Source organism: Uloborus diversus, chromosome 9, assembly GCF_026930045.1.
Source record: "Uloborus diversus isolate 005 chromosome 9, Udiv.v.3.1, whole genome shotgun sequence".
NCBI lineage: Eukaryota > Metazoa > Arthropoda > Arachnida > Araneae > Uloboridae > Uloborus > Uloborus diversus.
In genome coordinates, this window is record NC_072739.1 from 102,264,077 (window position 1) to 102,289,956 (window position 25,880).

Here is a 25,880-nt window from a genome sequence, read left to right on the forward strand (position 1 = left end):
AGTATCTATTACTTTCTTCAAAGATATAAATTATACCTAAGGAGTTTCTTACTATAAAACTTTTCTTCCTTTTTATAAGTTCATCGTTCTTGTTTTTTTTTTTTTTTTTTTCTTTTTTAAATTAGAACTTGATATAGAAATCTGAAGAAATATTTATATGGACGTCAAAGATTAGTCAAAATATTCAAATTATTCTTGAGGGGCGGCACATTAGATCTTTGCACACGGGCGGCCGACACCCTAGGATCGGCCCTGGTTATGTAGCCAAATTCTAACATTACTTTGTTTGCATTCATCCTTGGTTTTATTTAAAATTTTACCTTCATCGCACAAAAAGTATAAGTTTAAAAATAAATTCATAACAATAACAATAATCAGATCGGTTAAATGAAGATAGATGCAACTTCCCGTGAAACTAGGCTTAAACAAGAAGACAGAAAAATAAAGAAAAATTTCCTGTCTGAATTGCTGTTACATCGGCCTTCTATAGTCGAAGGATACATGTAATATGATTAGATTAGAGTGCTTTAATGCGGCTTGTTTATCAACTAATCGTACTTAAACCAAATGTAACAAATAATAACATAAGTCCTTGCACACAAATATACCTATATTTTATCAATTATTTATCCATTTTGCCGAAATCTAGTTTTATACCAAATCTTACCTGTGACCCATTTCATGGGCTATTACAAAAGCAGCTTCGAAGCTCGATCCTTCGTTCAGCGTGCAGCTGTGCTTTGGTCTGCACATTCCACTCACCCAAGCAAGTCCTAAAGAGGAAAAAAACCAATAAATTCCTAAGATCTTTCTCCTAAAGTTAAGAACATTACGAGGCCCTGAAGAAGAAAATAAATATGTAGTAAACTCCTCTTTGGCCCTGAAGAGGAAAATAACTGGTAAATTTCCAAGTTTTTTCTCCTTGGGTTAGGGCTATCAGGAGGTCCTGAATAGGAAAATAACTGGCAAATTCCTTGAGCTGGCGGTGTATTTTATGTAAATTCCTAAGCTCTTTCTTTTTGGGTAAGGGTCATGAGGAGGCCCGAAATAGGAAAATAACTGGTAAATTCCGAAAATCTTTCTCTTTGGGTTCGGGCCATCATGAGGCCCTGAATAAGAAAATAACTGGTAAATTTTAAAGATTTTTCTCTTGGGTTAGCGCCATCAGAAGGTCCTGAATAGGAAAAAAACTGGTAAACTCCCAAGATCTTGCTCCTCGGGTTAGAAATTGAGCCAAGGTGCATAAACAACCTTTCATTTTTCTGCATCAGACAAAATTTGTTCCAATGTTCCAAGGTAATCAGAACATGAAATATAATTGTTTTTAACTAATTTCATGCCAAAATTTAGGTGAGCCTTCAATTGGAAATTCATTGCTGATCAGACCATTGTTGAACAAAACTTTTATTCAAATGCATCTCAAATTTTCAAAGTAATATAAATATAATTTCCGCAAACATACATCGACGACTCACAGTAGCTTCCCATCAGGGTGCCCTTGTCTTAACTTTAAGATATTACCTCGCACTCGTTTTATAAATAATTTCGTCGCCTGATAATTTTCCAACATAAGACTAAAAAACAGAAAAATAAAATAATAGTTTAAAAAACTATAAAAAAAAAAAAAAAAAACACGCTTTCGTAGAAAAATGAACTGAAAAGTGAAAAATAATCTTTGGATGATAGTAGTTGACCAATCACTTAATTTTAATGTAATACAAAAAAGCGTGGGGGGGGGGGGGGGTCCAAGCAAAAATGTAAATAGACAGCACCCCACGCTTTTTTGTATTACATTAAAATTAAGTGATTGGTCAACTACTATCATCCAAAGATTATTTTTCACTTTTTAGTTCATTTTGCTACGAAAGCGTGTTTTTTTTTTTTTTTTTTTTAGTTTTTTAAACGATTATTTTATTTTACTATCAATATTTGAAAAAAAAATGTTAATGTCTTTGCAGTTAAGATGAAAGCTTTATTATTAACTAGTTATTGCAAGATCTATCCTTTTAAAAAGAGTTTTATACTGTTAGTTTTCTTTAGGAGTTGAAATACCTGTTTATTGCAGAAAACTAAACTATCCTTTTTTTCAAGCACACAGTTAAAAAAGAATATTGCATATTTCTAAAGTTTTTCCCAAACATAAACATGAGTTTTTTTTCATTACATATTTCCTCTGAGACATATGAATCTATATTAATGTCCCACGCTCTTAATGAGTCGTTGAATCATATAACTATAATTTTACTTAAAATATGTTGGTACTTAGTATGTATTATTTCAAGTCGCTAGAAATGTTTGTAATTTTTATAAATAATGAATAATATCTGAAACTTAACCATGATTTGAGTTGTAAATATAATTTTTGCAATTCTTCTATGCAATTACGTTGGAAGTAAGTGTACTAGAGAAAACATTTATTATGTATTATATTTCCTTTTTTCTTCTAAACTTTCTCTCTCTCTTTGTGCATATGCATGTGCATGATATCAACTTGGAAAAATGAAACGAATTTGACTAATTGATTCGCATTAGTTATTAAATAACTCAGTTTCAGTATTTTTGGGGCGGACATTTTGGAAGATGTTACAAAATTATTCCAGACAATTTCTACTGATACATGAAATACACAGCCAGCTCAGTCAATTCCAGCCGAAGACTGCAGTTTCGTGCTTATTAGCATTCATCAGCCCGGCATAGAACTAACTGCGCTGCACGTGGAAAACCTTTTAAGGAAGCCAAGAGTGCCAAACAAACTGGTAGCTAACATAGAATTAGCACTGACCAGACGAGTGACCGAAACAATGGTTCGGTTCAACTCAAATATTGCAGGCAAGGCAGTTATATTCAGTAAGTTACCTCCCTATTTCATGTATTTCTGCCTTAGCCCTGGCTATAGGGCGGTAACTTACTGAATAATTTCTATTGATGTTTCATTTTTTTTGAATTTAAGAAAAAAGTTATTTATTCCTTTGTATTGAATTTGGAATGTAAAAAAAAAAAAAAAAAAAATCATTAGCAATTCTGAGCAATCACGAATTGCTTACTATCCTCACTTGACCAAAGTATTCTATACAAAAGATACGTATTCATAAGAAAGATGCAGAAGGAAGTTTCGTGATGGCCACTATACACTGGTTAAGTATGATAGGAAAATTATGGTGGCACAAAAAATTATTGTGGCACACTTTTCACCACATAGGGTAACGGCACCAGTAACAGACAAGGGTCCAGTAACAGACATTTATATGTATGTCTTTATGGTGGAACGAAAAATTATTGTGGCATACTTTTCACCAAATAGGGTAACGGCACTAGTAACAGACAAGGGTCCAGTAACAGACATTTATATGTATGTCTTTATGGTGGAACGAAAAATTATTGTGGCATACTTTTCACCAAATAGGGTAACGGCACCAGTAACAGACAAGGGTCCAGTAACAGACATTTATATGTATGTCTTTATGGTGGCACGAAAAATTATTGTGGCATACTTTTCACCAACCAGGGTAACAGCACCAGTAACAGACAAGGGTCCAGTAACAGACATTTGTAAGTTTGCATTCAAAAATCGCGAATTTTAGACGGGTAAAACTGATGTTGCTGTGGCTCATGAATACGGTGCAACCCCCAAGTGTTATCATAGTGAATTTTATGAGCGAGTTGGTATTTACAATGTAGTGGTGGAAGGTTATGAACAGCTTCCACGAGGTCTGCCGGTGTTTCATGTTCATTTGAATTTAATTAGGTTTTAGATCTAAAACAAGGAATTTTTGCACATTTTGATAGAGAAAAGGGGAAGTCTGTCCATTACTTATCCTTTCCACATCCTATCTGTTACTGGGTTTCATCAGCTTTTTCGGTGTCTGTTACTGAGCGTCGGACCTTTTTTTTTTTTTGAAATTGAGCAAATAAAAATAGAATTAACTAATTCAGAGGCTCCAGAAGCAGCCAAACGTTAGAGAAAGTGTAGTTGCATGAGAGAAAATTATTTTAAAAATGATAAATTCATTAAAAGTTCAGAAAATTGAGTTAACCTGAGAGCAATGTCTGTTACTGGTGCCGTTACCCTAGTGGCTCTTTTATCAGAAAGATTGGCTAACCCTGCTGTACGCAGACCTGAAATACAAAATTTCAACCTTCAACGTTACATTGGTCTGAGTTAGTTGCGACATACACACAAACAGAAGTAAGCAGAAAGCATAATGCGGGGATGGTCAAAATAGATCTATCTGCTGTCCATGCATAAGTAGGAACTGTAGTACATTCAGCGAAAAGTGATAGTGGAAGTACATAAAGCCACGAGATACTTTGCGATACGGTTGTCTGCTTGACCCTGAGATGATTGAAAACAAATCCAATCAGATAAGCGATTAGTAGACTCGTCAATCCGACGAGTAATTCATGAAAGTGGGAAATGTTGATATCAAACAGCAACCCTCTTTGCTTATTTTCGCTCTCACTTCTCCCTGAGTGCGCTATAGTAGAAACATATGCAGGTATACGGCCATGCCGGAAAACTAATCAACACTCACTCAGGGCTGCGCGAAATGGTCTACAAAAATAGGCCGAAACTTGGGTGGAAATTGAAATCGTACCCTTTTATAACGAAGTCGAAAGAACCAAATAAAAAGTTTGTTAAAGTCATAATTTCGTTATAAAAAGTTGAATAACACGAAAACTGTCACTGTAAAACGTGAAAAGGAATTAAAGCTGTTACGTTATAGTCACAAATTTGCTAAAAACGGCTTCACTACTAACAAGCGCGACTGTATTGCTTGATAACAAAACTTCCTTTACTTCGTTCAAGCACTGTAAAAACGCTTCAGAAACGTTCCCAGAAAATTATAGGCAGCTAATGTGCCCAATTTCTGCCAGTAACATATCTCGCAAAAAACCAGGAACGTTTTCTGCTAAAATTCAGTAACCTTCCTGAAATTGTTCTGAAAAATCCAGAAATCTACCCATTTAAACCCAGTCGTGTCTCTGGAACGACAGAGAGGGATAACATTACAGTTTTGGCACCTTCTTGATTTATCGAGACTGTTCCAAAAGCAGTGTTGCAAACATGGCCAAAGCTAAGCCAGAATTACAAGTAAGTTTCAAGCATCTCTCTTGATTGCAATTCTTGCAGAGCGACTTATTCCCTACCTTTGGGAACTTAATCAGTCTGTACGAACCGTAATCGAACTGAAGCCAATACACGTTATAAATTCTCTCAGTTAATCTTTAAACTGGGAGCTAAAAATATTTTTTACGACAGAGTCTACATTTGAGCAACTTGTAGCAATCCAGGAAACTTTTTGACATTGATATTTGATATTTCCAGGAAGGGGATAAAAACGGATTGAAATTCCGAAACGTTACATGAAAATCCTTAGTAAAGTTTCGGAATTTTTTTAGTGAGGAAGTAAAAGTGAGTTTTAAGTTGAAAATGAAGTTCTTTTCTTGACGGGGGTGAGGGCAGCTGCGAATTGGATTTTTCACAAAATATTTTTAAACAGAAAAAAATAAATGGAAAGAAAAACAAAAAGAAAACGTACCTAAAACTTTTGGATTTTTTTCATTGCCATGTATCACTTTATGAAGATCATATCTAAAAAAAAATAATAACAACAAAATAAAATAAGAATAATACTTTAATTACGAATGAAAAAGAATACAGTCCCGACTCAAAGACTACAAAGTATCGATTAGATGTATTAAAATATGATTTCTTGAATTAGAGAAGAAGTGGGGTAACGACACCAGTAGCAGACATGCTTAAGCCATCGCTCTCAGGTTAAATCAATTTTCTGAGCCTTTTAATGTATTTAGGCTTTTTAAACTATTTTTCCCTCATGCTAATACAACTCATCTAACGTTTGGCTGCTTCTGGATCCTCTGAATTAGTTAATGCTATTTTCATTTGCTCAATTTAGAAAAAAAGGCCCGACCCCCAGTAACAGACACCGACAATTCTGATGATACCCAGTAGCAGATAAGATGAGGAAAGGATGGGTAACGGACAGAATTCCCATTTTCACTTCAAGATGTGCAAAAGTTCCTTATTTTTAAATCTAAAACCTTATTAAATTCAAATGAACATGAAACACCGGCAGACCTCGTGGTGCCTGTTCATAACCTTCCACTATTGCCTTGAAAATATCAATTGGCTCATAAAATTAACTCTGAAAACACTAGATGGTTGCACCGTATTCATGGGTCGCAGCAAGATCAGCTTTACCCGCCTAAATTGCTTATTATTTAAATCCAAACTTAAGACTGTCTGTTACTGGACCCTTGTCTCTTTCTGGTGCCGTTACCTTATGTATGCTGCTAAAAAAAAAAAAAAAAATAGAGCGAGTGAAAAATACAGCATTAAATGGAGAAGAACGAATGGATTCCCAAAATTTATATTTTCGAAACTATTACATATATTAAAATAACTGATGCAAGAGATCAAAGAAAAATATTCCAAGTATTTAAGTTTTTTTTTTTTTTGGGGGGGGGGGGGTGGGTTTTATAAATGTTCACGATGTGAGTCTTTTGCTGTAGGACGAACATCTTATTCTTCACTTCACTTCTTCACACTCGTCTTTAGATCTCTTTGCGTCGAGAAAAAGGAAGGGGGGAGGGAGGGAGGAGGGGGGTTTGATAGATATTCTTTTTCTTTTTTTTTAGGATAAGAGACCTGATCGAATGTTCTTAACTGTCTCGTCTTTGTAGGACTTTCATTACCAAAGATATTAATCAAAACTCGCCAAAAATCAGCCGGTTTTTTTTTCCAGCAATCACGAGTTGCTTATTGTTCTCACTTGCTCACTTGTCCATTTTAAGCGTCCGTCCGTTCGTCCTTTGATCTTATTTTTGCCACCAAATGGTGGATTTTTGGTGGGACTCCAGGTCAGCCGTCCCCTCCCGATGCTGCTCCATCCAGCGAGCACCGTCTCCATGTTCTGTCCATAACCTACACACACACGCAGGACTTAACACATATACACAAACACACGCATGCCTTAATACATAACACATAACATGTACAGACAGACGCACGCAAGCCTTAATACACACCCCCTCCTACATACACACACGCCTGCACAAACACCACCACACACACACACACACATATACACTCGTGATTGGGAAAAGCACAATTTAAATTATTCAAAACAGCAAAAATATTTTTTTTTTTTTTTTTGCAAATTTGTTAGAAAAACATGGTCACACACATTTGGTATATCATATCCGTCGTTTCTGTGACTGCAAGATTTTGTGCATTTTGACCAGCAAAACCCAAACTCTTTAACAAGAGAACGTCTGTAATGGTCTCTGAACCAAATCATATTGCTCTTTCTTACGTTAAAAATGTATCGCTCATTTAATGAACACACTAAGCAATTTATTATACAGTAGAGACCACAGAATCGTTTTGAGACTCCTGATTAGCTACCAAGTAGATTCTTAGGCCGTGACATTTGTCGTCTAACTCTAACCTTATGTGAACATATTTCGCTCTTCAAAAGCTCTGAATGTAATTTTGGTTCGAAAATTTTAATCATTTTTTAACCTTTCATACTTATCTGAGACAAAAAACTGTTATGGAACACTTCAGATATAGCTAAATACTATACAGCCGGGGTTCCCAAACTTTTCCAATTCGAGGCACAATTTGAAGACCTAAGAGTTTTCACGCGACACCCTAGTCTAGTTCTATTATATTATACACATTTATATTGTGGATACTTCGCGAGACTAAATATTACTAAGGCATTAAATATTACACAGAACATTGAGCCAGTGATTTTTTTTATTCATTTTATTTATTTATTTATTTATTTATTTATTTTTTAGTATTTTTTTTCGCCACAGCAAAATATGCTAGCAAGACACATTTATTTTAAAGTTCATAGCATAAACTAGTTGCAGAAGAAAGTTGTACACATCGTGACATTTGGAAAGAAAAGACGTGCAGTGAAATTTATTTTGTAAAATAGCATTGCAATGATTCTATTTGAAATAAACTGTAAAGAAGATGGCTGGTGTTTTACAGAATAGTCATGCTGCAAACTTTTTAAAAAATCTCTTTCTCTCCCTCCCTCAAAAATAAGTTGTAAAAAAGCCATCAGGACTACAAGTACCATCTCTTACTCCGGAACAGAAAATGGTTTTTTATACCATCTGTACTAGCTATCAATTAATTTTCAATTCTGGCCCACACACCCCTTTGTAACTAGGTGCTTCTTTTGTAACTGAAAAAAATCACTTGATAATTTCTTTAATTTCTTGGAACATTTATCTAAAGACGTGCAACAGTTTCGAAAACATAAAGTTTTAAAAGCCGAGCATTCTCCAGTACTTATCCTGCCAGTACTATACGAAGACAAGTTTTTTTTCGTGCACTAACACTGCACTTCCAAAGAAGATAGTTTTACAGAATTCTTTTATTTTTACTCGGGTTTAACATACATTGGCTTGGCTACAGAAATGGCCCCTAAATTTGCGACTGTGACTCAACTTTATTTTTTAGAGATATTAGGTTATTTTATTTTTTGAAAAGCTATTAATGAACTGCAAATCACTTTGATGAACATTTCTTTCAACATATTTAATGTCTCCCTGAGTAAACAAGCACGCCATCGTTTCTGAAGTGCATTTATAAATATGTTTGAAATGCTCGTAAAAAAAAAGTCCATTTTTTGACTTTGGAGCCTTCCACAAATAGCAATACGCTTTGAGAGAGAGAAGGGGGGGGGGGTCGTAAAATTGTGACCTTATTAGCTATCGAGTAGATTCTTAGGCCGTGACTTTTATCGTCTAACTCTAACCTTCTGTGAACATATTTCGCTCTTCAAATCTCTGAATGTAATTTTGGTTCGAAAATTTTAATCTTTTTTAAACCTTTCATACTTATCTGAGCCAAAAAACTGTTATGGAACACTTCAGATATAGCTAAATACTATACAGCAGGGGTTCCCAAACTTTTCCAATTCGAGGGACAATTTGAAGACTTAGAGTTTTCGCGCGACACCCTAGTCTAGTTCTATTATATTATACACATTTATATTGTGGATACTTCGCGAGACTAAATATTACTAAGGTATTAAACAGTACATAGAACATTAAGCCAGTGATTTTGTTTTTTTTTTTATTTTATTTTATTTTTTTTTATATATATATATTTTTTTTTCGCCACAGCAAAATATGCTAGCAAGACACATTTATTTTAAAGTTCATAGCATAAACTAGTTGTAGAAGAAAGTTGTACACATTGTGACATTTGGAAAGAAAAGACGTGCAGTGAAATTTATTTTGTAAAATAGCATTGCAATTATTCGACTTGAAATAAACTGTAAGGAAGATAGGTGGTGTTTTACAGAATAGTCATGCTGCAAACTCTTTAGAAAATCTCTTTCTCTCCCCCCCCCCTTAATAAATTGTAAAAAATCCATCATGGCTACCAGTACCATCTCTTACCCCGAAACAGAAAATGGTTTTTTATACCATCTGTACTAGCTATCAATTAATTTTCAATTCTGGCCCACACACCCCTTTGTAACTAGGTGCTTCTTTTGTAACCGAAAAAAAAATCACTTCATATTTTCTTTAATTTCTTGGAACACTTATCTAAAGACGTGCAACAATTTCGAATATATAAAGTTTTAAATGCCGAGCATTCTCCGGTACTTATCCTGCCAGTACTATACGAAGACAAGTTGTTTTTTGTGCACTGACACTGCACTTGCAAAGAAGATAGTTTTACAGAATTCTTTTATTTTTACTCGGGTTTAACATACATTGGCTTGGCTACAGAAATGGCCCCTAAATTTGCGGCTGTGACTCAACTTTATTTTTTAGAGATATTAGGTTATTTTATTTTTTGAAAAGCTATTAATGAACTGCAGATCACTTTGATGAACATTTCTTTCAACATATTTAATGTCTCCCTGAGTAAACAAACACGCCATCGTTTCTGAAGTGCATTTATAAATATGTTTGGAATGCTCGTAAAAACAAAAGTCCACTTTTTGACTTCGGAGCCTTTCACAAATAGCTTTACGCTTTGAGACTGAGAAGGGGGGGGGGGCGTAAAATTGTGACAGTTTGTGATAAGGGAAGGGAGAGGTAACAAGAAGTGGGACATCATGCATTTTTATAACAATGTAAAAAACAGTGACACGTGACAAATGGGGAAGGGATACGGCGAAGTGTGACACTTTGTGACGCAGCGGGGGGGGGGGGTCAAATTTTTGGGAAAAATAGTGTGACAGCATTTATTGACAGCCTCTTCCAGGTTTCATTAATGTGATAAAAAATTAGAAAAAGAACCGTTCATGCGGACTTGCGATAGAATCAACACTAAAACGATTTTTCGGCCCATTTTGGATGTTGCGACTCCGTGTGTTCGAATCGTTGAAACCATGCAGTTGTTATACTAGTAAAGTGCGTGTTTTAGCAGAGGTAAAAATCTGCTGTTTTCATGAAGTAAAAGTAGCGGTGAAGGGGTCAAGTAAAGGAGAGGAAGAGGGTGGTGTCTGTATTTGGCGTCTTTCTCATCACTAGTGATTGCAATACCGGATAAAAAAAATGCAATACCAAGTATTCGGATTTTTTTTTTTTTAAACGTGATACTGGAATACCAGTATTGATATCGATGTTAAACATTTCTCAGAAAAAGATCAAAAACACACTTGTTTCGTTGTCATATTTCAAACCTTTACGCAAAAATTGCATAAATAATGAAAATTTGTTGTGAACAAATATAAAAAGAAGGAACAAATGCTATGATAAATTTAATTTTAAAAATTTTCTTAAGACTATTTCAATAAGGTTGACTTGAACTAAGAAGTATGAAATAAAATATTTATATAGTTTTTTTTTTTTTTTTTGTTTACAACAGTCAAAAATTGCAGCTAATGTTAAAGTCTTCCCTTTTTTCTCCCTGGTTAATTCTAAAGTAATCAATTAAATTTAAATTAAAAATTGAGACAAGTGGGAATATAATTGGCATAGTAAAAGCTATTCGTACAAAGCTGTACAGAGTGATCCAAAAGTGAGAGTCCCCCCCCCCCCCCGCTCCTTTATTTGAACACCATGCATGTGGTAACACAGTTGATTTACTGTAAAAGCAATTCAGAAACGTTCCTGAAAAATAATGGGCAGCCGGTGTGCCCAATTTCTGCCAGCCAATATCTGCTCCAGAATTTGACATATAAAAACTTGAAATGCAGCGATTTGTCAGATAGGAACTTGAAATACTGTGATTTGTCAATTAAAAAACACGAAATTCAGGCATTTGTTAATTGAAAAACAAAGGACTCTGGGATTTGTCAATTAAAAAAAACTAGTATACCTAAGGCTTATCAATTAAAAAACAGGAATTCTGGGATTTGTCAAAAAAGAACAGGAACTTTGAGACTTTCCAATGAAAAAATTAGTGCTACAAAGATTTGTTCATAACAAAACCATTATTTCCCGGGGTTTATAAATGAAAAAATAAGGAATACCCTTATCTGTAAATTAAAAAAAAAACTAATAATTTCGGGGATTTGTCAATAAAAAAAAACCATTCATTCTGATATTTGTCAATGAAAAAAATTAGAAATACAATGATTTGTCAGTTAAAAAAACAAAAAATCTCGGGGTTTGTCCATGAGAAAATTAGAAATACCTTGATTTGTCAAGTAAAAGAACAAGTAATTTCCTGGATTTGTCAATAAAAAAACCCAGGAATTCTGATATTTGTCAATGAAAAAATTAGAAATACAATGATTTGTCAATTAAAAAACCAAGAGAACCCGGGGTTTGTTCATGAAAAAAAAGAAAGAAGAAGTACCTTGATTTGTCAAGTAAAATAACTAGTAATTTCCAGGATTTGTCAATAAAAACCCCGAGGGATTCTGATATTTGTCCATGAAAAAATTAGAAATACAATGATTTGACAATCAAAAAGCCAAGAACTCCCTGGATTTCTCAATTAAGAGATTCGAATTTCCGGGAGAGTTCCGGAAAGGTTTCACGAATTAACGTAGCAATACTTTACCCTGTCATCATTATAGCGTGGTCCCAATGCTGAGAGGAGGATTCTGGGGGATTCTTTGTCGACTGCCACAAACAAAAGTTGTCCAGATACACGTCAATATTCCCATCTGCAGGATCTGGAGTGTCCTGTGCGGGGGAAATAATCTAGTTAGTTAAAGGAATTAATGTTTTGAACTCAACGATGATAAAATTCTATGAGCTGATGGGTGAAATCTACACATATTTAATAGCCAAAATCACTGATCGAGTAGCGCTCTGACGTCACCAGCAATGAAACTCGCGCCATAGCATGCGTGACGGCATTATTTCATTGTTGAGGCACCAAAAAATTAGTAAGCTATTTGTAATTCTGGTAACTTAACTGCTTTACTGGTAAGACAGTCATTTTAGGGGAATGAAGAAATGAAAAAGTGGTCAACATTGAACGCTATCTACTGGAGTTTAGGGTTCATCCACTGCAGTTCGGGCTAAAATTTCAAAGATCAAAGTATCACCAAACAAGCAATTGCTTCTTTCAAATGTAGAAGCAATTTTCACCCGTTATACCTTGATGGACGATTTTCTAGTTAAAAAAAAAGAAAGAAAATAGGCAGTCATGGAACTATATTCAGTAAGTCACCACCCTATAGCAATGCTAACAGGCAGAAATACATCGCCAGTCAATTCCAGCCGAGGACTGCAGTTTCGTGCTTATTAGTCAGTGCTAAGTCTGTATTAGCTACCAGTTTGTTGGGCACTCTTGGCTTCCTTAAGAGGTTTTCCACCTCCCACTCAGACATTTTCCTATGCCGAGCTGATGAGTGCTAATGAGCACGAAACTGCATTCCTCGGCTGGAATTGACTGAGCTGGCAGTGTATTTCATGTATTCATGGGACGGCTGACAGAAGTGAAAATTTAGTAATACCAAAAAAATTTGGTATGATTGTACGCGCGTGTGTGGTGTGTGTTTAATTTTCATTTATAACTAATTGTAGTTTCAAAAATTAAAGTTTTATAATTTGTAGATTCAAAATATCAGCTGCAGTCTAATTTTAACGTTTATCAGCAATGCGAGCATCAATTATATACATTTTGGTTGGCCTATTTCTGTTCGTTTACAAAGTAAATATTGATGCAAATATAGGAAATATTATAAAATAATATTTCCTATATTTGCATATTCAGTTTTCCATGCATAAAAATAACAAACAATACACATACTGAACTTTCCAAGCAATTAGGGATTGCAATGCCGGACCAAAAACTCAGTACAGGTATTCGGTATTTTTAAAACGTGATTCCGGAATGCCAGTATTTGAAATTTCTCAAAAAAATGCTTGAAACTTTTTTTTTTTTTTTGCCACATTTCGTAATATTGTACAAAAATTGTATAATTTACGTAAACATATTGTGAAGGAACAAAAATGTCATAATAAAAAATCAATAATAGTAAAAAACATAACGCATCTATCGAATTGTCTCACCTGGAACTCATTTTAGTGCTGAACTTTCCTACAGTTAAAAATACTCTTTCTGAATTGACGCAGGTCGGTGGTAGTGCTAACAATGTGCGATACACCTCCTCTAATTATCTAGAAGTCCTTCATCTTCAAGTAAGTTGGTCTCTTATGTAATTTTCGGATAACTCCTTTTGCGTGTGTGTGTATTGTAATGTGTGAATTATTATTGTAAGTTGTTAATTTATAGCTAGTTGTAATTTCTTTCCGAAAGACGATACTTTTCCTATATTAACATGATTTCCTCTTGAGCGTGCTTGAGCAGGAGTTGTTTGTGTTTTGCTTTTTATTAGTAGCCCTTTGGTTTGAAATTTACGATAAACTTGACTAAATTTGATCTTGTTAGTTTATCTTATATTCGTTTTCACTTTCTTTTCAAAAAATTTTTACAGTTATAATTATGTGAATATCTCAAAATATGTTTCAATTGATTATGCGTTACCTCTATGCAAATTTTCAAGGCACTATATAAGGCGAGACAGGACAACAAACCAATGCTGGTGACAACAAATTACCATTCGTTATGCTAACAAGAAAAACCTTTTGTCAAAATTTAGTACAGTTGAGACAAATATTTTAATGAAAATCATAAAGTATTACTGCAACTGATAGTTATAAGAAATTGTTCATAGGAAAAATGCATTCAAAATTACACTTGAAATTAACTTTCACAAAAGGGAAAGTGATCAAAATAAAATGGAAACTAGTATGTTGTGGCCATCACGAAACTTTCTTCTATATTTTTTTTTTTTTTCTGATCCCTCCCCATGCTTGATGAGGAAGCAATATTCCCAACAAAAACAAAATTTCACATGAAAAAACTTGACGACCATCCCACTGTCTGAATTATAGCAAAAGCAAAGCAAAGAGCGAAAATTGAAAGTTATTTTAAAAGCCTTGCTTGAATTAATTACAAATATTTTATTTATTAACAAACATAAGATGGCAATATTTAAAAATTTTAAATCATTGAGATAATATTTCCGATCATTTCCATTCAATTAAAATCACGAGAAATACGCAGACGACAATCTATTACGATTTATCTTTCTTATTGTTGCATTAATAAAACTATTTTTATTCGCTAAAAAATAATGATAATAAAAATAAATCAGCACCTCTTGGCGCGATTGGCGCCAAAATTGAACCAAAGCCTGTTTACATATGGATTCACATATATTCCAAATTTCAACCAGAACGTAGCATTACTTCTTGAGATAGGGCACTCAAAATGGAAAAAAAGAACGGGTGATTGCGCTACCCCCTTTTTAGCTGTTGACACAAAAATAAAATCTGTTCTTATACCCACTAAGGGCTACTTGCCGATAAATTTTTCTTTCATTCCGTTCATTATTTCTTGAGATACAGCAGTCACAATTGACGACAAAAAACGTTCTATAGCTCAACCCCCGTTTGAGTTATTGACACCAAAATTGAATCAGCACCTGCTCCTGTTAATACCAACATATGGACCAAATTTTGTTTGATTCCGCCAGTTACTTCCCGAGGAATAGCAAGCATGCGTAACTGGAAAAGCGTCCCATTGCTCCACCCCCCTTGGAGGAATTCGCGCCAAAAACTAATGGGCACAAGTTCACATAGGGGCACATACGTGTACTAAATTTCGTTCGATTTCATGCGGTAGTTTTTGTTGTAGAGCGGCCACAAAAAACTGGTCACACACAGACGTGACACACATACACACACACACACATACACACACACATACAGACAGACAGACATTTTCCAAAAATGGTCGAAATGGACTCAGCACACCTCAAAACGTTGGAATCCGTCAAAATTCGAAATTCGAAAATTTGCACGAATCCAATACTTTCTTCTATATATTAGATATAGAAGAAAGTAAAAATAAAAGTATGATGCACAAAAGCGTACGAAAATGCGATTCAGCTCACCATCTAGTAATGACAATATCATTTTGTAATCTTTCCGCTAAGTTTGTTTAATGATATTCTATTAGTTCGTGCTTTTGAAGCCCAATTTTTATGGAAAAAGAAATGTACATTTGAAATATAAGTGGCTATTTAATGAGTTAAACTGTAAAATCTATAATTTAAACTAATTACTTTCAGCTAATACTGAAAATACCGGTATTTTACCTCAGCAAATACCGGTATTATGAAATTGCAAAATTGCTCGAAATCCCGATATTCGGTATACCGGTATTGCAATCCCTACACGTAATCAATTTACTGCATTAACCCTCTTTAGCTGACTTGGCGGATAAGCCGATATGCCGTGAGATTGACCAGTATGCCGGAAAATTCGAATTTTGAAGCATGCCAGATAATTCGGCGTTCATTTCAAAAAAATAATTAATTCATTTAAAAAAATATGATTTAAATAAAAAAAATTCCATTTTTTTATTTTTTTCAAATTTATGTACATCAGTCATATTCAATATCATGATTTTCTTATGCCATGATTATCATCATCATCATAATTATATTCCAAAACTGATATAATAGGTTTATGCTAGCCAAAATAGGAAATAAAAAACTTTTATTCGAATATGTTTAAATATCGTTTAAAGACTGCATCAACTGCACTTTTATAACTCGTTATGCTAAGATTGCAGTAATCGAACATCGTTAAATTAAATTCTCCATTTACATATTCAATTAATGGTAGATTTTTATCATCTGCTGATGGTGAAATCCCCACCCAAATTCAGTGACAAATCATCAAAGCTCTACCCAATTTTATCTTGAAGTAATGCAAAAGCGTCTTTGGAATAAATAAATAAATTTTCATTCAGAAATTCTCGTAAAGCGCTTGAAGACTTATCCAGTGAAATATAAACCTCAACCATAACAATTAGTTGTCCATTTTCGGAGTGGCAACGGCAAGCACAATGTCTCATCGATATCAGAAACATTGTTTTTCTCATCTCAAAAATATTATATGAGGGTGAGGACCGAACTCACGATGGGTAGCTTATTCGATTCTTGAGACTGATGCGCTGCCGTTCGTGCCATTGAGCCTCGTAATCTTGACAAAATCGCACGTAAAGGAGCAGAGAGAAGACGCGCATGCGCTATATTCCGGTGTTGGTAAGGGGACGGCTTTTCGGTGTCGTGAAAAGGCTGTTTTTTTTCCCACCTCAAAAGTGCTCAACGTGCCTAAAAAAGTTTTCACTTCAAAAAAAAAAAAAAAGAGGAGAAAAGAAAGAAAATTCTTGATACATGGGAGTTATTTTTTTCTCAAATACATTTGCTCGATTTTACTTACTTTTAGCTTCAAAATGTAGAATAAAATATTGGACTAGAGAACATTTTTGAATTTTGACAAATTTACAGGTTTTAAGGTTTGCTAATTGCTGAGCCCATTCACTATTTTTGAAAAATGTCTGTTTTTTTGAGCGAACATTTGTGGTTGCTCCGACACAAAACGTAACTCATGAAATCTACCGAAGTACATATATTTACCCTTCGTGAACTGGTGATGATTAGTTTTCATCGCTAATCACTACAAGTCACTAATCGGTTCATACCGTGACTGATATATGTATAAAAGAAATGTTAAGGATTCAAAGAAAAATCATGTTGATTTTGAACTTTACACGTTTTATGTTTCGGATTTTGTACAGTTTGCTTTCATGCTTTCATTATTTAGTAGTTACTTATTTTACATGTAAGAATTTTTTGAAATCCTCTTTTAGAAATTATTTAAAAACTAGAAAGTCGCCCGTCAAGGTATGACGGATGAAAATTGCTTCTACATTTGAACGAAGATATTGTCTGTTTGGTGAAATTTTGATAGTTGAAATTGTAACCCTAACTCCAATGGGTTAACCCTAAACTCCAGTGGGTAGCGTTCATTGCTGACCATTTTTTCGTTTCTTCATCACCCTGAAATGACACAGTCTTGCCAGTGAAACAATTGTGACCGGATCGAGTTCAGCCTTGTCACGATAAAACCTTTCCCTGCAATGTTAAACATTACCGAAACATATTATGAAATTATGCCGTGGCGCGAGTTTCATTGTTGAAACACGTGGGTTACTCGATCATCGGCTGTTATATATAAGAGGATTACTTGATCTTTTACCTCATTGTATGCACGCATTCTACTATGTGCACGCTGCTCAGCAGTAACGCATACAGACGTCCGTGCGCCCCCCCCCCCCAGCAAGAATTTTTTATTTATAATTTTAATACAGTGTTAGGGCCGTGGTAGCCCGATCGGTAGAGTGTCGGATTCGGGGCCGGAGGGTCCTGGGTTCGAACCTCGATGGTCGAAGACCCACCGTCGTCATTAAAGGGGACTGGGTGACGTTAAATATGCTCGTGGTCTCAATGTCCTCCAAGTGAAACGATACCTCTGGGGGTGCTAGTACTAGGTAGCTATTAGCTCCTGGACTAGTTCTAAATTCTCATTAACTGTTCGATACGGTGATGGTGCTGCCATCTATCGGTATATAAAATAATGGAGGCAAGGCACTTAGTATGCAGTCCTCAACATAAATACAGTTGTAGTCAGTTGTGACTCTGAATAGGAATACAGTGTTATTTTTTCAGAGAATGCGCCCTCACATCTCTTGCGCCCCTCCCCGTAAGATTTTTTTGTATATATTTTTAACATAGTGTTATTTTTTTACAGCATGCGCCCTCACACCTCTTGCGCACCCCCCTCTCACTTCGGTGGGTGCTGGGATGCCATGTACGCCATTGGCTCTTAGGTGCAAAAAGGTTGAGTACCGCTGATGTAGTACATTAAAAGTTAATCATTTGAAGAAAATAGCTGAACAATATGCAATATATGTAATGCCTGCGACGCGTCACGGGCATTTTATTACATATTCTGCAAATATTTTGTCTAAAAACAATAACTTTCAATGTTCCTCGTAACTCTTATGCCAAACATTTACTATTGCTATCAAAAATAACATTTCTAGCTTGTTTTATTAGTGCTTATGGAAAAAAAAAATCTACTTTTAAAACTACTCAAAATGTCCCGTTCCGTCACATGGAATGAACCTATTCTTGACAGCATTAATTGAAGAAAAGTGAGAAAGTTTGATTGTTCAGACTTTGGTTACCCTTATGAGTGATATCAAAACTTCTACTTAGCCCTTTTTTTTAATTTATAAAATCCTTATATATTATTTCTGTAGCCTGTCTTTGGTTTCTACGCGAGATTTTCCTCAATTCTTGGTCGATTTCTTTGATTTACATCTTATTTTAAAGCTTATCGTGCAGGCTACTGACGAAAAATAGACCCACGGTCTAAAAATTGTTTTTTCGGGCAAAAAAACCTGTTTTAAAGAACCAGAATGAGGTTTTCGTTTAAATTTATAACTTTAACTTGCACTGTTACCGACAGTGCTGAATGGCATGATCGGCAGAGCGTTCGACTGGTAAACAGGAGAATGCGTGTTCGGGCCCACGTCCGGACAATCTGTATTAAAAAATTAGAAAAATATCGCGCATTACATGAACAATGAATAACAAAAATGAGGGAATACATGAGGTAGAAACGCTCCTAGCTGTTATGAAAACTTGATGCAAAACGGAGCTAAATTGACACTCAATTGTAAGGTTTTTTTTTTTTTTTAAGCTTTGGCTCTGAGAAGAAAAATTAAAGCATAATGTAAGCGAAAATATAAGTATCAGGTTTAAGATTTCAGACTACATTGGAATTGTTTTTTGTTCAGTAAAATATAATAAATCGTATGTTGAAATATAGATTCTTCTAATGAGTTTTTGACTCTTTGTACAAATAAAAAAAAATACTACCTCAATTTAAAGGGTAATATATATATTTTTCTTCTTTTTGCAAAAAAAAAAAAATAATAAATAAATAGCGTATCACATTTTTACTACATTTGAAAAGCTACGCTTAAAAAAGAACTTAGTTCAAATTATTTTGTATTTTAACCGTGCTGTTAAATGATGAACACGTGCTGCCATCTAAGTCATAACGGTTCAAACAGCCAGCGATAACAAATTGTAAAAAAAAAAAAATTCAATGATAAAAACATTTCTCGGCAAGAAAAAAAATTTAAAATTACCTGTGGGGTTTTTTTTTTTTTTTTTCGGTAGAGCGTTTGGCTATAAACTATTTGAACTTCGGGCCAGTTCGGGCTGTCCGACATAATAGCAAATTTACAGTAATATTACGGATTACATGTACTCATAACGTACAACAGATAACACAGGTAATAAAATAAATGCAGTGGGAATGCTATTTTGTGTTTCGACTCCTTTATGCAGGTTACAGTTATCATTCAGATAAGTTGACTGCTAATCGAAGGGTGTTCTTCCCCCCTTTTTTTTAAAGCTTTGACTCCGTCCACACCACTGAGCATAATGTAAGCATAAAAAAAGTATTAGATATACCTCAAGGGAATCCTTTTTGTGCAGAAAAACATTTTCATTGTATGCTGAAATGTAGATTTTTCTAATAGCAGTGTTCGAACTTTTGTACAAATGAAAAAATACTACGCCAAATTAAAACTACGAGTTTCAATCAGTAAATCTTTAATTATTTATTCGAATACGATATAAAACATTAAAATTATTATCAACTTCATTAGTAAGAAATCATTTTCTACTCCTCTGCTTTCGGCTGGAGAAAAAAAAAACATTTTGTCCACGTTCGAAAAATTACACTTAAAAAACGGACTCAGTTCAACTGGTTTTGGTTTTGAATTTTAAGTGTTTAAATAAAAGAAAAACAAGTGCGGGCTTTTAAGCAGTACAGGTTAAAGAAGCCTGCTATGGGAAATTGTTGAATATTCTAAAATAAAAACACTTATTTTTTCAACCGAATTTATTACTTCTCTAGAATGTTTATTTCAATCGCTACGTGAGATCTTCCTCATTCTTTAATCAAATTCTGCATTGTTTGACGAATAATTTTAAATCGTATCATGCTGACTAATGACAAAACATAGACGCATGATCTTATAATATTTTTTTTGGCAAAAAACATTTTTACTGTGTTTTATTACGCATTTCTTCAATGAATAGCATTCGAAAAGCACAGTTGCTAGGTTTGTTGGAGCGTCGTACTGTTAATCAGAATGGTGCCAGTTCGAATCCGTGCCACTAAATATCTCTTTAATGTTTCTTTTTTTCCCGTCAGATGCTCACATGGGCAGGACTGTATTTGCCACAACCTGTTTTTTCACATGCAAAATTACTGATTTTTCACGGGTCACTCAGCCACACTTTTAATGATATTTATATTTGCATTGAAGATACGTACAACCAAAAGGGGAGCGATGATCAAATTATCAAAACGTTGTATTTAACGAGGTTTTTTTTTACTGATGTCTTCAAATTACATGCCTTCTCTTGTGCGCTTACTTTTTTCCGTTTACTTTTTTCGGTTTTTCTTCATAATATTCTTTCTTTGAAATTTTTAAAGAGCGAAATGCCTTATGAAACGATTCGAAGTACAGTGCGGAGTTCCGCACGGGTCGACTAGTAATAAACTTAAAGAAGAAGAGTAATTCAACGTTTTCACTGGTCTGCAAAAACTAAACAGACCGTAACTGTAACTATGAGCATTCAGTTAACTTGTTCGAAGGTCTTACATTTTTTATCTATTCTATTCAATGCGATGACGCATAATAAACACTCGCAGAAAGCCTTGTAAAATAGTGGAAGTTTTAGTGCTTTATCACGCAAGATTTATTGTAACAATTTTATGATGGTTGAAAGAATTCGAACGTTTGATTATGAATGAAAAACAATTAAGCAACAAAACTCACCATTGTGTTTTTCTGTGCGTAGATAGATTAGTTTATTTATTTAGTTTCGTCTCTTTTATGGAAAAGTTCACAGAAATAGTATTTTTTGATGATGAATTCATTGTTTTGCTGTTTTGCTTGCATTGTTTGCGCTGAAAGCAAGTGGAAAGATTTTTTCAGATGCATGAAGTTTAACACTTTTGACACCAAAAGCGATCAAGATTACTAAAGCATTTGAGTTCGGCGTGTTTTTTTTTACTCTTAATTATTTTTCAAAATGAATGAAAGTGCTACGCACGTTTATTATTTGAGTTTTATAAGCTCACCAAATGAATACATATAAAATTGAGTTATACTTGAAAAATACCCTCTTAATTTTTGAAGCTACATAGCTATTAAAATAAAGTGTTTGCACATCTACCACAAATGAATAAAAATCATGATTAGTTCTAACGATTTGAGACACTACTAAACTATCAGTATTAATAATTTGTCTATGCATGCTCTAATTTTAGACACTACTAAGCTGTCAAAACACGAAAACATGGTACAGATTTCCAGCTACATACAATTTAAATATTTGTAAAAAGAGAATTATAGATTTTAAAAAAAAACTTAACACGTGCAATAATTATGCTTATCCTTAGATTTTCCCACTGCTTAGCTACAAATCTGGAAAAAAAAAGTTCTACGTAAGCGGATTGTTTTGGCAGGGGCGCCCACTCCCCTAAGAACATGCGCGCTCTCCACCAAAAATTGCAAAGACCCCCCAAAACCCAAAGTTCGTCAGAAAAGTAAAACTACCCCTCAACACCCTCCCTTTAAAAATTTTAATGCCGCAGACCACGCCATGCCCCCCCCCCCACACACACACACCTATGTAGGCACACTTGGCTTTGATTCAACTGAACTATCAAGTAAACTAGCTGCCCATATGTGCTCTTAATTTTTGACTTACAAAGCCACACTTTTTCAATACGCTTTTTCAAATTTGCTGCTATTTTTTTAAGTTGATATTCAAAAATAGAAAAATATTTTGTTGAAATCTGATATCTGAATCAAAACCGTTTCCGTGTGTACAAGTTGTGTCACAATTTCTTCCGGGATTTGGAAGAATTATTAAAACAAACCTATAGCCTAACGTTTCTTAATTTCTTTTAAAGTGGAATCCTTTTTCAATGTCCCATTTCTTCACGAAACCCCTGGTTTGTCCTCATTACTAGAGTTTAAATGAGTTGCCCAGGAATGACTTACTTGCAATTTTATCCGAAAAATGTTCCAATTATTATGATCAAAAAGTAGCAGTTTTTTTTATTATTATTATTGCAATAAATGTCATTTCAATAAACATTTCGTATTTTTGTGCTAACAAAGTTGACGGTCATAAATTGACAATAATTGTGTTTATAATTAGCAATGCGTTTTGATTTTTTTCTCTGCTATTCATTCAAAAAATATTGATAGAATAAACTCGAAACATATTTCGATCGATTTTTTTCAGTGAGTATTTTCTCTTTACACTAAATAAAAGTAAGCTTTCAAAGAAATTCTGGAAGAAAGTCTGTGGCAGGCCTGCGTCCAGGAGACCCCATAGCACCTACAGCTTTGAAATTTTGTACTAAACTAATTCGAGCCCCGGTGGTTTGCACTTAGGGTTTTGTTTTTTAAAATTCAAATTAGTTTCTTTAAATTAATTTTTTAAGCCTCAAACTTCGCGTAAATTGGACATTATTACCTATTAAAGTGGTGAAAAATTACTTGCATATATTAATATTATATATCGTTGGAAAAGGTAGAATTTTTCGCGTTCTACGCAATTTGTTTCAATGCTCTAATTTAAATACGGCGGAAGTTATTTGCGTTTTAGCTCGAACTTTTTTTATGCTTAGGTAAAATTTAGGCATTACTTTCTTCATTAAATCTATCAGTAAAAAGTGAAGGAATTGTCCCACAGTTTTCTTGTTGACATCACTAGAAATAGCGGCTTTTTTTACTCTAGATATAACTCGACTTATGGTCAAAAAACTTAGCATCTATATCCAAAGAAAAAAAGTTACAAGCAGTTTTAATCAAGTTCGAAAACTCTCATTTCCATTCAAGTTTGATAGATGCTTTACTTGGCGTTGCCATAGTTACGTCTTTTCGATTCGTCTTTCTTATTCACAAATTTTAAGGGTTTCGATTTTAACAGAAAATCTTAGGCTCAACTTAATTCAATCCTCGAGCTAAAAAGCAAAATATAATACTAGAGACCAGGAATATGAAAGAAACTTTTCAAACTTACACAACTGCAGTTTTGCAATGCTCAAGAGTCTCCTAGCCCTTATCACTCTGCAAGTTGGTACAAATTATTTTGAAACCCGTGGAAGGGGTGCTTTTTGTTCCAAAGGGAGCTCATAATGCATTTTCAATCTGTTTCTTTCTAATTGACGATTTATATCTTTGCGAATCAAATAAGATTGCGAAGCAATCTTCGGGGATTGGGGAGCGTTAGTGAGCAGGGGGCAGAACCCCCTAGTGAATTTTAAAAAAAACGCGATACCCTTGATTGATCTTCACGAAACCCTGGGCTTTCACGGAACACAAATTAAGAAAACGCTGTATAACCAATACAGCAACAACTTGACTTTACTGGAGAAGTAATTTGCATAAGTTTTGGTTCCAAAGTGCACGATATGTGAACCTCTCGTAATGCAGCAGATGTCAAGTCTAGAGTCTAATTCACACGCTTTAATATATTACGATTAATGGTAGCAAGTTCAATTCGGATCCCTTGGCTTAAATCTTGTAAATCACGTGGCACATGGGACACCAGCACATGATCTTTGATATAGTAACCCCATAAAAAATATCGTCTGTCGGACGTGGGCAGGGGGGGGGGGCTGCTCCATTTCATTGGAAACTGAGCGACCATTGATCGTGACATGTTATGCGAGTAAGACAAGAATTAGACTTCAGACTTGATACCTGAAGCGTTCCGAAAGGTACGCATGGATCGAAACTTTTGGAAACAAAACTTGTACAGTTCCTTTCACCAGCTAAGTCAATGCTATTGCTGTATTTGTAATATATCTGTTTTAATTAAACTTCCAAACACAGGAGAGAATTGTGACACGTCCTACATATTCAATAGATACTTCTACATGATGTCCCAATTAATCGTTGCAGATTTTCGCGTGTTAAGGGATTTGGAATCTCAATGTTTCAGAATAATGTAGCAATAAAAGCTTGGAAATGCTTTTCTGAAGGAAAGTTCCAACACAATTCTTGACCCATGGTCCTCTAAATGTATCACCAAATCAATATTAGCTAATGTGATGTCTTTTTACATCCGTTGTTTATGTAAACACCACAGAGTCAGGAAAGCATTTCCGACTTTTCATTGCTAGTTGCTTCCGAGCCGACAGGATTCACCATGTACTCCTCCCCGAAGTTCTTACATGGTTAATAACTGAGACACCCTTTACAGCAAACAGTCGGCATTAATAAGAAGTATCACGGGCTAACTGCCTGTTGGTCGGAGATCGGTAATGGTAACTGGTGCTTGTTGAAATTGTTTTGGCCACAAAGTCGTGTAAGTTCCCATTTCAAGTCAATACAATAGGGGTTGTTCGACGCCTGGTCTAGATCAAAAAATGAGTTGTCTTCAGGGCCCTATCCAACCGGTTAGACCACATGTAGGTTCAGGGTAAAACCCCAGATTGAAGCTTAAGCAGCGACACGTCCGCCATCTTGGGGCTAAATGCCGCTTTTTTTTCCTTTATCTGCTATAATGAGGTAGCGTGTTTTCCTTCTTGATTGTGGATTAATACGGAGTTAATAAGAAACCACAATTAAGAAGATAAACACGCTACTTCGCCATAGCAGACATAGGAAGAACACTAAAAAAATTCCGAAACGTCACTATTTCCGAGGAACGTTTCGGGATTTCACGGGTTTTCATCTATTTCCCCGTAAAATCAAGTATCTTTGCAAAACCATTTCCTGAATTGCTGAAATTTGGACGAACGCAGTCATTGTGAAAAATATTTTTAACTACCGGCTTAAAGATTGAATGAGCGTCTTTAACAAGTATATCGGCTTTAGTTCGATGACGGCCCATCCAGATTGACTAAGCTCCCAATGAGAGCGGATAAGTCTTCGAACAGCTGTAGATTTGCAAGGCAAAGTAGATGCTTGGTTCATGGTTGCTTTTGGCGCTTTCTCAATTAATCAGGAGGGTTCTAACAATTCGTTAAACGTACGTAATTTCCCTTAAAGGTCCCAGGCTGGCTTCAGCCAGGGATATTTCCAAATTCTTCAGAAAAGTTCAATGATAATTTCAGGAAGGTCACTGTCTTTTAGCGGAAAACGTTTCTGGTTTTTGCATGATATGCTACTGGAAGAAATTGGTAACATTACTGTCTGACCACGGATTGTATGGAAACACAAACATCCGTTTTACGGCCGGAAATGGACGAATCTATTATTTTTTAGCGATGCCAGCTTTTGCAAAAACAGAGTCTCATTCAAATGAGCGGAATACCGGTATCAAATTTTTACTTTCCTCCCTCATTTAGATAGATTTGTCTTATCTGGACGTTTGAAAATTCTATACAATCCGTGGTCGGACTATAGCTGCCCATTATTTTCCAGGAATGTTTCT

The 25,880-nt window shown here is 34.8% G+C and overlaps 1 protein-coding gene across 1 annotated transcript in view; it reads right to left on the reverse strand.

The window, feature by feature from the left end:
• LOC129229921 (A disintegrin and metalloproteinase with thrombospondin motifs adt-1-like) overlaps positions 1-25,880 on the reverse strand; it is a 95,945-nt gene that overhangs the window by 26,333 nt on the left and 43,732 nt on the right. Inside the window, exons 7-9 of the mRNA XM_054864300.1 lie at positions 12,020-12,144; positions 5,541-5,593; positions 668-773 (exon numbers count right to left, since the gene is read on the reverse strand). Of these exons, the coding sequence (XP_054720275.1) occupies positions 668-773; positions 5,541-5,593; positions 12,020-12,144 (284 nt within the window). The remainder of the gene's footprint in view (positions 1-667; positions 774-5,540; positions 5,594-12,019; positions 12,145-25,880) is intronic.